A 13,393-nucleotide genomic window follows, 5' to 3' on the forward strand; every position below is an offset into this window, starting at 1 on the left:
TCTCTCTCTCTCTTTCACTCCGTCTGCTCTGACTACTTTTTAATTAAACACGAACAAAAAGCGGACAGAACGGGGAGACGCTATGTATTTACCTAGAGCGTCCATTTCCGGGAATAATGCGTACAAGCGTAGCGACATGTTACGCCGTATCGAACTCAGTAAGTCTCAATTCACTGATTCTCTATGTCGCCGTCTCTGCGATAAGCGATCGTTTTAACATCACTTTGCACTTACGCGAGCAAATTTTATATACTGATTTTAATATATTCTTTTTATTCCAGACGGAGAAAGATGAAATATATATTGGAACTTTTACGAGTTAGTTTTAAAATATCAACTTATCTTAGCGCTGAGACACTACCGTGTATTCTGATTATTATAAATGCCGAATAATTATTGATATTTCTAATAGAATTTTAATATATATGTATATGTTATTCCATTTGTACAATACTTCGATATAATTTGTAGCTGTAAACGTTATTCATTTTTTAAGACCGATTAATTAAATATCAGCAACGTGACATGAGCCAACATTTTTGTGTTATACATATTATAACAGAATACAAGAAATTCAATTAAGTCTCACATTGGGTCAGAGGAGGAGATGCGTGGATTGAGGTACAAACTCGACACGGGGTTGATGCATATCCGCGGTGCATGACCCTAATTAATAGGGAGGACACGCGATGCAACTGTTCCGACAACGTGAATTATGCTCGTATTATAAGGTCGGGATAGGACGAGAAATGAGAGCGAAATCAAGTGGAACGTTATAGATTTACGAAAAGAGACAGACATTGAAAAGACAAGAAATGAGATCCAATATTCATCGCAACGTGAACAATTAAACACTTTTGCGCATTAGGTGCAAAACTTGATTTAACCAAATTTACGGGAACCAATCTTGAATTAAGTTGAATTCAAAGTTTATGTTAGGTGAAACTTAAATATGCATTGCGTCAGATACAAAATAAGATGCCATTAGTAGCTGCTAAGAACTAAACGTACAATATCAGGTCTAAAGTTTCATGTAACTTTTATATGACAATTAATAAAAGAGTCAGATTAAAATAATAAAATACACTGAAAGAAAAGATTGGCTGAATATGACTTAGCATTTTTAATTGGTTGCAGCAGCTTATTGAAATTCTATATTGACATCGCAGATAGGCTAACGCAACCAAAAATTGACTGCTACCGCCAATTAAAATGCTATGCCATATTGTATCGTCTAATTTGCTACAGCAGCCATCTTTTTTTTTTTAATGTACGATTATTGAATTATTTCGTCGTGTTACATATGATATTGAAAAAGCGTTAGTCATTTTCTCTTATCAATCAGGCAACGCCATAGATCGATGGAGCGATCGATTCACCAAACTTTGCAACTTTCCGAATCGCAGATCGCGAGTCATTCCGCACCTTACGTTCTCAAATCTACGACGTTACATCCCACAGCGCGATCTAACTGTACGTCTTCGTGTGTCGAATTAGCCGACGATTTATGGCGGGCAGATTTATTAGGGGGTGTACCTCGTTACCCCGGGGCATAGAAGTAGAGAAAGGGGAAGAGAGAGGGAGAGAGAGAGAGAAAGAAAGAGATAGAGAAACGTCCGACGGAGCATCGTCGTTGCACGAACGGGACTCGCTACTAGAATTCCAGAGGTTACGGTCGGGATTACGTTTCGATAATTTATACGCTCGTGGACCTTGGTCCTCTTCCTCGTGCCGTGCATCTGGATTTCCGTCTGTTTGTTTGGTGTACCGTGTGTGTCCCGCGTTATGTACACAGCGTATCGTATCGTACATAGATCTGATCAATCGAGCTGTGACGTAACGCCATCATGAAACGCGTAGTGCGCACTAATGTTCTTACGCGCATACATACCAAAGATATGTTATATTCGTGCAAATCTGCGTCCGTTCAACCGCACGGTCTCCCAACATAACGATTTCTCTTACGCAAGAATGGATGCTGCGTCGTACGACGATAGTTAACTTCTCCTTAAACAGCTGTACTAATTGACTAATAGAAAGTGGATCTCTTAACGATGACTGAACGCTGACAATCGCGTCCCGTTTGTGAAGCACACTTTCGGGGTCGCGAGATTATTCTATACGATAACTGCACAAACGGAACTTGAGATTCACGGCTTCGACGATGCTTCTATCGTGATGAGTTACTATCGTTCATCGTCAATTCAGAAAACATAATATTATTATTCAACAGTTATTCAGTTTCTGTATAATATCTCGTTATCTTTTAAGTGCATTAAAAGGTAATTAAATGCTGCATCCTTACTAACTTACCTAATTCCTCTTGATGAGATTATAATTAAATCGGTGAGTGCAGAAAGAAGACAAAATCACATTTATCAAATTTTTTTTTAACATTAACAGAAAACTATTTAATTTTAGTTCCAGTAAAAAAATTAACAAAATTACTATAAAAAATTTAAATATGATATTTAATATTTTTAAAACATTCTTGGTTTCTGAAATGCTTGACCATTAAATAAAAAACTTAAATTCCAGGTTTAGATTCATAATACTCTTTCTGCATTTGAAGAGCAGATTTCAAAATGCGTTTTGTCCAAAATTTATAATTTTTAGAAAATGAGATTTTTAATTTTTAGGAAAGAGAGAGTCTCATTTAAGTCTGCTTCTCATTTAAGTTCATATCATTCCTCAATTCAAAGATATAATAAATTTTTTCAATACGCTATCACAAACATCTTGTTTATCTTAAATTATGTTAAATAATATGAAATAGTTTACATAAAACATTTTCGAAAACACTGACTAAAGTATCTCTTCTATAATTATTCTTCAAGAGTTAGTTAATAGTTATTCGAAAATCTTCACAAAAGCTTGTATTTTATTCTGACGGAACGTATAGCATTTCGCTTTTCCAAATCTCGAGTTTTGCGGATGTACTCGTATACCTTTTCTGCATTCATTGTTTACTTCTAAATGTTTATTTAGACCCTTAGTTTGGGACAAGGCCTATTTTCTCATTTAAAGCATACCTGCTTCTTTCAAAATTAGAAAGAAAATTTTACTTTCGTGTCCTTTTCTGCTCTCACAAATTCACGAACTATACTAATTTATTTGTTATAAATAATTTGAAAAATTCAAGGGCTCTTTTATATAACGATAATCAATAACATTAAACCGGGCGAGGAAGAGTCAAAATTACAATTAAAATTCTAAATTTCTCTGATAATTTATTCTAATATATTGCGAAGAATATCACGTAACTTTTGTTATAATAATTATAAAATGATTCTATCGATATTCAAACAATCGATTACGCTTGGTGATCTTTGTAATAGCATTATTTCTGTCATATGCCATCGTTACTACTGACAGCTGTGATACCCGGAACAATGAAATCGAACATAAAAAAAATAGCTTCGTCGCGTTTTCATAACCGTGAAGTGATAGATCTTGAAAGCGTACGAGCATAGTGCCCTTTTGCATACGTACGTATACGTCAACGTGTCGCGCGATAAAATGTATAAGCATGACAGAATTCATTTTCTACTGCTGTATAATTAGTTGCAGACTGTATCGTCGACAATTATGGTAATTTCTCGTATAGAAGCCTCAATATTTCGCGCACGAGTGTCTGGTTAATAAACGCCCGACAGGAACGTAATCTCCGATCGAAGGTACGAGAGAGGCCGAGCGTGGGTGGAAGGCGCTCGAAGGGCGCTCTTTATTATTCGTAGGTCATTCGCTTCGCGTGACCACCCCCATGATCCCGCATCGCGTCCGTTCATTTCTCACGCGGCCGATGGATTTTCGCTTGTCCGACTAATTGCCGGAAAAGAGTCGCTGCTATGGATTCTACGGATCATCGATACGCGTATACGCGTACACGCGTAGGCGGTGCTGTTTAATATTTGACGCCGGCCCCGATGGAAACGGCAATTATCGAGATAAGCGCGCGCTCGCACGATATTCCCCTGGCGTCATAAAGGGCCTGCTCTCCTTGTTTTCTTTTTTTTTTTTTTTTTCATCCGGTCTCCCCGGAGAGCGGCGGTTAGCGCGAAGCATTGAAATTCCGAACTTAATCATCCGCTATCGTCGCTCATTTCCACGCGGGTACTCGCGAACTCGGTCGCTTTCGTTCGCCATCATTCTCTATCGTCGCGCGCCTTCGCGGTCCCGGAAGAAAGATGTCTCGACACGATCAGTTTTTCGAGCTCGTTTCTTGCGTCTTTACGCTTCAGGACAGTAACTTGCGTTTCGATCATAGTGATAGTTTATCAGATTGCGTGAAAGTTTCTTCGAACGTAATATAGCAGAAATCATTACCTGATCCTTTTCGACGAAGCCCATGAACGACGTCCTTTCGATCTCGATAGGTTGGCCATGTCGATCATAAAGGGCGATTACGAAATGGAAAAAATTGCTCTTCCTCAGATTACTCGGTGGTTGTTTCTCGAAATGCGCTCGGCCCACGCCAACCCTATAATCGATCAGATATCGCATTTTAGGGAATCCATCAACTGCGTTACTTATATTACTTATATTACGATATACTACCTTGATCAAAAAGTTCCCGGAATTACCACCAGGTGATGCTATGGAATGAATTTCGGGAACTTTTTGATCAAGGTAGTAAATATGTATTTTCTAGTAAACACATTATTGCATTGAATAACAAAATAATATATATTTCAGTGCAAATTATAAATAAGTAAATATAATGACATTGATATATTAGCAATTAAATTTCAAATAATCAGCATAGAATGAATGGAGTGTGAGATTAAAACAAAAAATGTAAAGTCTCCTTGGCTTGTAAATTAAAAAGTAAATAATAAAGTAAAGATCCTTCTTCAATAAAAAATTATTTCTAAAAGTGAAAATATTTCTAAATAAAATTAATATTGAGTAATTTACTACATTGATTTTAATACACATGTAAATATAATTAAGTTTAAGACTTACTTAATCTTTTATACAAATTAATTTATACACGTATATATGTGTATAAAGATAATAGTAGATAAGATTGTTTGATTCTGTAACAATAAGTAACAAATAGTCTTGAAATTTCGACAGTCGGGTGAAATGTTAAACGATATTCTCTCTGTCGCGAAGTCAAAGAGGCGTTCAATCCTTGGATGCAATAAGAATGCCCAAACCGGCGGAGAGGAAAGACAAACGAGGTCGACCGTGGGGAAGCGCGCAGGTGGTCTCGACGCCTTAAAATCCTATTAAGGTCTCATGTGCCGAGATTAGGCCGCTGGACTCCAATGCCATCTTTGAGTAATGGCACGGAAAGTCCCCTTTTCGAGTACGTTGCTTCGCACGACCCGCGCGTAGATCTCAGATTCGAATTGATCTTGTAAAACTCGGAGTTTTCCATTATCACTCTACCGTCAGGCGAGAGAATGGAAAAATTGCGAACACGGGGTAAACGCGAATATACTATTGCAATATATTAGTGACAACATATCACTTCTTGCATCCAGCGGTAGTTTGATAACGACATACGCTCTTAGTGTCGCACTATTTCATGCGACTTCCGTAAGACGCATATATGGTACTTTTAAGGTAAATTTTGTTAACAGATTTTCTATGTAGGAAAGAGTAAGGAAATAACAAATACTTAACAGAAAAGTTAAATAAAATCGATTATCAATTATAAATTATAGAAATCTTTATACAAAGAATATATATCGATTTAAAGTACAAATAATTAACATTTATATATTATCAGTATAAAACTATAATTTTATATAAAATATAAAATATCTTTCGGCATTGTGTCCCGCGTGACAGCGCGTTCAGTAATCTAAACAATGAAGATTTTGTTATTTGTAAAAATTATACAGTTTAAAGTTAAATAATTACAGTATCTCTTTTAAATAAAGACTTCTGTAATCGATAAATAATCGTCAGTTTTGTTTCATTTTTCCCTTAGGCGTTCGCAGTTCCCTATTCCCCAAGTGTCGTCAATAGAATATCTGTTGTGAGTCAATAATATTATTAAAATCACGTCGTAAAAAACGTCAGAAACAAAATCCTTAGTCACTGATGAATGATAATACTTATGAGACGACAAAATATGGCATAAATATGACACTAAATACATAATCTTATATAACACGTAACATAAAATAATTAAGATATAACTTCTGTGAAAAAAATAGCTGCAACGAATAAATAATGGAATAACATTATTATTATTTTTTAAATTAGGTTATAACTGCAACTTCAATAGTACAATTCTTTGGCTATACATTGGTTAAATTAAACGTTGACATGCATTGGGAATATATTGGACTAGTATCATATCAATAAAAAAATTGTGCTGTTAAGAATTCAGCAATATAAGAATATATATTTATTTATTTGCAATTATTACCTAATTAAAAAAAAACAGTAATTAATAGTGCTGTTATTTATTCTTTAAAAATATGATTTAAAAATGACGATGAAATATGATTTATAACGATATATTTATAACGATAATGAACATTACGTTTATTTTACGTCATTATTTAAGTCATTATTTGATTGACATAAATAAAAAAAAACTTTAAATCATTATAATGACAACTTGAGTCATTTTTAAGTTTTAGATCCCCCTACCTCTTCGTATTACAACATGTTAACAATTAGAATGTACTAGAATAATTGTATTATCTGAAAGTTCTATTATATAAGTCTCTATCTAAATATACAGATATATATATATATATAATTTTATTCACGTATTATTATTAGATACGTAAAGTGGAATATAAAGATATGAATTTTATCAAACTTCTTGCAAATTCTAGCGACAAGTGTCTATCAAATATAATAAAAATAACCGCGACGAATAATAATATAAGAGACTTTTAAATTTATCGTAGGATATATATTGCACTCAACGGTTAAAAATCACCGCCGAGAAATCGCATTATCGGCGCTGGTCTGTGCGATCGTGCCGTCGCGAAACGATAAAACCATCGCACGACTGCACAGAGAGCCGCGCGCACGGCCATCAGGGCGGACCCTCGGAGCGGAAAACTGAATCGACTGGACCGAAAATGAATAGCGGCAGTTTTGCAGCACATTTGCGAAATAAATGATGGTATCGGCGGTGCGTTTGTCACGCCAGGTGGTGGGATGCCGAGCCGCCAGCAGGTAGGGAGTGGAAGCGCGGGGTCGCTCGGCGAAGGGTCGGTTGCAAGGGGTTGCAACGCGGGCTTTCGGGAACAAACGGCGCGGCGGCGCGGGAGGGGGGGAGGGAGGGGAGGGGACGGGACGGGACGGGACGGCGGATCGCGGCGGAGGACCAAGGGAGGACGCGTTGCGAGAGGAAGGGTAGTGATGTACTGCCCGTGTCGATAATTATCGGTGGCTGATTAACCGGTCGCCGGTTCGCGCCCCATAACTCTCGACGTCCGATTATTTTGCCCCGTTTGCCATGCACCAATTCCTATATAACGCGTAGGCACGTTCTGCCGCACCGTTATATTATCACCCAAAATTCACTGCTGCGCGCACCACCACGCCTTTTCGAGCGACTATCGAGGATTGCGGAAAACCGCGCGTACGCGCGCACTACATACTGCTAATATGACAATAATGCATATTAGCATTATAGTGGTAATCAGAGTACCCGGCAAACTTATGTTTAAATTACTTTAGAAAGGAATCGATTTTATAGATTTAAATAATATTTTTGATTCTATTTTGATTGAATTTTACGCGTTTCTTAATCTGCATGCGTGAATCTATTTTAAAATACAATTAAAAAATTTCAAAACAAAATTTATTACTATAAAGAAATATAGAACCTCTGTCTCTCTCTTTCTTTCCCTCTTTCTTTCCAATTAGTATGATAAACATAATAATAATATGTCGTATAATAAGGTTAAATATAAGATAAAAATCAACAGAGATCCATTGACAAAAGTAGAAATTTATGACAATGCAAATTTTCCATATTTTAATCCTATCCTAAATATGGTATAGCATTTTTAATTGGCTGCTACAACCAAAATTTAACTCCTGCAATTAATTAAAAATGCTATGCCATATTCAACCAATCTTTTTTTTCAGTGTAACAAATAAAACACAAAGTATAAAATACTTATTTATGATAAAAATGTTTGAAAAGACATTTTACAAAATACAAAGATACAGTTACAGAATAACAAAGTTATTAATAATTAAAAATATCGAAATATCATTAGTCATGTAAATTTAATAGCTTAATTCTCCATATATATGTATAAAATTATAAATAGTATAATTTTAGAACAACAAATTTTTGCATTATGGGTTGTTCTTCTCAAGGAGAGGGAGAGAGAGAACACGTTTTTTTTCTATTCTTTTCCGAGTTTTTTCTTTCTTTTACAATACTATAAATAGTCTTAAATATGTTGAGGTGAGTAAAATAATCCATATATATATAGATATACACGCATATGTATGTATTTTTACTAATATTCGTCTCTTAAAAGCCATTTCTCACGCTATTATTCGTTCTCTGAAGTGTACGATCCTCAGCGTTTATGAATTACGTTTCACAGATACATGCAGATAACGTGCGCTTTATGCGTTTACGTTGACGGCCGTGTCCCATCGACCGACGCCGAGGTGATAATTACGGGTTCCATTCGCGTTTACTGTATTCGTGCGTGCAATTTGCCACGTGCGCGCTTTCGGTCTCGCAGATAACGCCGCTCGTTCCAGCACCTGCGAATCATTCGACCCTCCGCCACCGCTAATCCACCGCGTGATCATTCTTTCACGTCGACTAAAGTGCCCGTGCAGTTTGATTTGATTTCGATTGGATTTCGATCAATCCCGATGACGATATCGATTAAAACGCGACAAGCGTTTAAATGCTCGCATGAAAATATGGAATGCGAGACTCTCTGGAATGGTGTATTTGCGATCTTGCGAATTAAAGCAACCTTTTTATTTTATACTCTTATTATTTAATTCTCTTATATATCTTAAGCTCATTCTACAATTGTATAAGTATACAATAAGCGTAGTTGAAACGTAAGAATTGACCAATCATAATCAAATATCTTCCTCATAAGCGACTGTGATTGGTTAATTGCAACCATTCACATCTATGCTTATGCAATTGTAGAATGTGCTTAAAGCCGGTTCTACATTAGTTGCAAGTCGATCGCAAGTTCGTTGCGACAGCCAATCTCAAGCTTGCATTTTGAAATCAACGCTTCAGATTGGCTGTCGCAACAAACTTGCGGTCGGCTTGCAACTGATGTAGAACCGGCATTATGCGTTATGCGACGTTAAAGCATAACATAATGCACAAAGCATAATGCATAAAGTATAACAAAAGCAACCAACAGTCTTTTATTTCATAGAAAAGAAGGAAATAAAGATTTTTGAATTTTGGCTCATTTTTTTTATGCATTATATTATATTTGCAAGACTGCCGTTCTCGCCTTTGTGCGAAAGTCTGTGTTCGGTCTTATTACGAAAGCGTTGCAAAATCGTTGTGTACATCGCGCAATTATACGAATACGGAAATACTTATCGGCGAATAAAAAGCGACGCATTCGCGCGGTTTACGAACCGTGTTGGTGAAGTTATACGAAGGGAATTGCGCTTTATATCACGTTAGGCAATCGCCAGGCGCGGAGCTTTTTCATTTCTATACGTAAAATCCCGCGATATCGCTCGGGTATAACCGATAACAACGTAATCGACATTTAAACGATGACGAAGCGCGATCTTCTATACGCTATTTGGAGGAATGCTGGATCGTCGGGCGAACCGATCAATGCCGCTAATACTTTATACACGAGAGAGAGGTACGACCTATGCCATTTGCACGGCATGCGTTATGGACGAAATATATGCGGATAATACGAAACCACCGATACGGTTACGAATTCACGGATAAAGCAATCGTGGAGAATTACAATAAATCCGTGGGTAATACGCACCGTCCGGCGTTAGTTATTGCGAGTTAGCCGAAGCGCGTTCTGTTTACGCTCGAGCCCAACGCGATTCATAATGCGCACGGAGATAATGAGCAATTTGTAATATATCCGAATGTAATTTGCTACCAGGGCGCGTTACTGCGAACGTTGTTCAATTTGGCCTCGTGTTTCATCGTACCTTTTGCTGCATAAAAATCTATTAGTTATTAACACGCCGCGATGCATATATTTCGCAAATATCCCGCATGAGAATACCTGATAATAAATAATTTCCACATATTTTAATTAAGAGTTGAATATAATATAATTATATGTTATATTAAAACATATTAACTATTACGCGATACGGCAAACATTTAATGTTTAGCTTTATAGTCATCTTTAAATTTTATAACAGGCGTGATATTTAATTGATTATTTTAAAGACTACATAGAATTAATGTTTTTAAATATTTTACAAAACGCGCTAGCAGGGTGTATGTTAAAAAGTAAAGTTTACGTGCTACGATACGATCTGCCGAGATTTTGTTGAAGCGACTACAGTTTTAAAGATCGATAGCAATTTTTCTCACGCTCTTTTTCCTTTGTCTCTTATTCATACGAAAGGTCATTGTTTTTTTTTTCGCTGCGCGACAGCCCCTTCCCTCGAGTGTGGTGGTTTACTGCTTCATTAGGTAGATAACTTTTTTAGAGGTTTTTAAAATGCGCGAGAGTTTATGCCTGTGCTTCGCGGGAGTTTTAAAACAGTTTCGCACACCCCTCCTAGTTGGTCTCGGTGTAACGCAGTTGTGTGGTATAACTGTTCTTAGTAGCAGGAAACGAAACTTTCCAGCTTGAGTTTCTATGAAGGCGAAAGTTGACGTTCAACATTTTGCGACTCTTAAATTCCTGTGCAATTAACCAGATTGCCGCAACATTGGTACAATTAAATTTGTCAAAAAGTGTATATACTTCAAAATTTTGTATTCGATCATTGTCTATCTCGCAATAACTATAGTCATTTATGACAGGTTCTTCTATCAACAATGACATATTTATATAATAATTCTCAAAATTCGCATTAATATAAAATTAAAAAAAAAAATTCTTATGCCATAATTTTAATTACTCCAGAATATTAAATGTCATGATTTGCGTTTGGTAAAATCTTTAAATAATCAGCGCGTTCTAAAATTTGTCTTCACCTTTGATAAAATTCATTGCGCTTTAATTTTTCAAACGTAGGCTAAACAGTATTCGCCTTGTTTTACGTATACACTAGTTTTGATAGCGACAGAAAGAGAAACGATGGGCTAAATGAGGGCGAAAGTACAGGGAAAAGCAGGAAAAGTCTGGGACAAAGCGATGAGCAAAAGGCGCTAAAATTCTCAATTACATTAACTCGATTCCGGTCGGTCCTCGTGTCACGGTACTTGAAAGAAGGGATTAGTTAGAGAGCCGCTATTGGATTAGCGAATCCGTCGGCTCATCTGATTTACCTTTCCGAATTATCCTAGACGAGTATCAAATTATTGTCTTTGTCCAAATTCTTTGAGTGCGTGACATTACAATAAAGAACGATTTGTTTTTCCCTACACAGATGATTTCGAATGTTTAGAAAATATAATTTAAAACTGTTTAAAAATCTGTGTGGAAAGTACAAAGGATTTTGTTTCCGTGAGATAAAGTTACAAATGCAGTCGTCGATAAAGAATCCACAGACGTGTCATTCATGGCTGTGATCTTTTCCAAAGGTCATGGTATTTTCTTAACGATGATAAATTGATCTCAAACGATTCAGATAATGTATTTTCTGATAAAAAAATAAACTTTTTTAAACGTTTCAAAAGGAAAAGGAAGTTTTGAGTTACCGCTACGAATTGTTTATCCCTTTTTAGTAAACATGTGTGGCCGCTCGTTTTCTTAAATAAACTTATTATAATTTACATATTTATGTAAGATCAATTTTTCTTATGGGTCTACAATGCCAAAAATTATTATAATTTTAGTGAAAATGTGTGATTAGAACTGTTACGCAGGGATATAGCTCGCCATGCGATCCGACGGCAAATACTATGACAGCGCAGCACGAATATTTCTATACAATTTCTATTAACTGTGAGTATATCTTTGCATTTTGATATTATCACGTTATTTGTGTGTGAAATTGATTGTTTAAACGAGTGAAAAACTAAAATCAAGCACAATACTTATAATTCTATACAATAAATATTTTGTTTCGTTCGAGAAGCAAATAACGAAATGATGGCACTTGTAATATAGTGTTTCAAATAAAAATTTATGGTATACATTTGATATTTTATGTATTTTGAAAAAGATATATATAAATTATACTATAAATTTTATAAAATATATATATATTATTAAAATATAACAATCATATATGGTGACGATAGGAATTATAATATAAAATATATTAGAAAAAAATCTCGAGAATAAAAGTATTAAATTAAATAACTTGACAGGCAATTGAGAGCTAATAAATCGATCGCAGTTAGTAGTGCGTGTAATAAACAAAGATATATTTACATATATTTCCTACATTAATTTCACAATAGTTTTTCGAACGTTTCGACTACATTCGAGCCATCATCAGCGATTTGATATATAATAGAAAAGATATTATTTAATCTCTTTAGATCCAAGAAAGCAGCCAAATGAACCTCTTCGATTTATAGGATAAGAATTATATCGCGCAATTGTGAATATATTGTTCATCAAACATTATTAGCAGAAAGAATATCACATAAAATATTTTCTCTTTTATTGTTCTTTTTGAGCCGTTTTCTGTTGAGGAGATAAATTATGACATAAATATTTTTTGTGTTAAACAGTTCAAAAAGGTGATCAATTTATACTCAGTCATATATCACGTAAAAAATCTCTTGCAATAAAATAACTATGAATATATTATTAATCAATAATACGTGTATTATCAATGAAATTAACTGTTACACTCTCATAATAATAAAATTGAAATCAAAAGTAAATATTTATTCTATTCTTCCGCGACAGAGTTCCGACAACATACATCAATTGTCTCTGTCGCGAGCCTAAATACAATCACGTATCTCAATCACTCTTTGTTTTCTGTCAAAAGTGAAGTATTTTTCTGTACTCACGTTCCGTTGTCGGCGAGCGCGGGCTGCGGCCAAGCACGTGGCACAGGTTCTTCCTTCAATATCTGCCTCATATCTTGAGGCGCGAAAACCAACGGCGCTCGCGGATGATGATGAGGCGGCGGGGGTGGTGGTGCCACACTCGCGCTGTACAGCTTACGTCCCCAGTGGCCGTCGAGCTCGACGGGACTTCCGCCTCCGGTGGTAGCCCCCGTGCCACCCCCTCCGAGTCCGAGCCATGGTGTCCCCCCAGCACCCACGATTGTGGAGCTGGGCAGGAGACTGCTCCACTCGTCGGACCGCGTGGTGAGGCCGTACGGACTCTCTTGG

The 13,393-nt window shown here is 36.2% G+C and overlaps 1 protein-coding gene across 1 annotated transcript in view; it reads right to left on the minus strand.

The window, feature by feature from the left end:
* Positions 1 to 13,137, minus strand: part of kn (EBF transcription factor knot) — an 87,453-nt gene extending 74,316 nt beyond the window's left edge. The window contains exons 1-2 of the mRNA XM_018540253.1: positions 13,067 to 13,137; positions 4,327 to 4,480 (exon numbers count right to left, since the gene is read on the minus strand). Coding sequence (XP_018395755.1) covers positions 4,327 to 4,480; positions 13,067 to 13,137 — 225 coding nt within the window. The remainder of the gene's footprint in view (positions 1 to 4,326; positions 4,481 to 13,066) is intronic.
* Positions 13,138 to 13,393: the final 256 nt, after the last annotated feature.

This window comes from Cyphomyrmex costatus, unplaced genomic scaffold (assembly GCF_001594065.2).
Source record: "Cyphomyrmex costatus isolate MS0001 unplaced genomic scaffold, Ccosl1.0 scaffold105, whole genome shotgun sequence".
Classification (NCBI taxonomy): domain Eukaryota; kingdom Metazoa; phylum Arthropoda; class Insecta; order Hymenoptera; family Formicidae; genus Cyphomyrmex; species Cyphomyrmex costatus.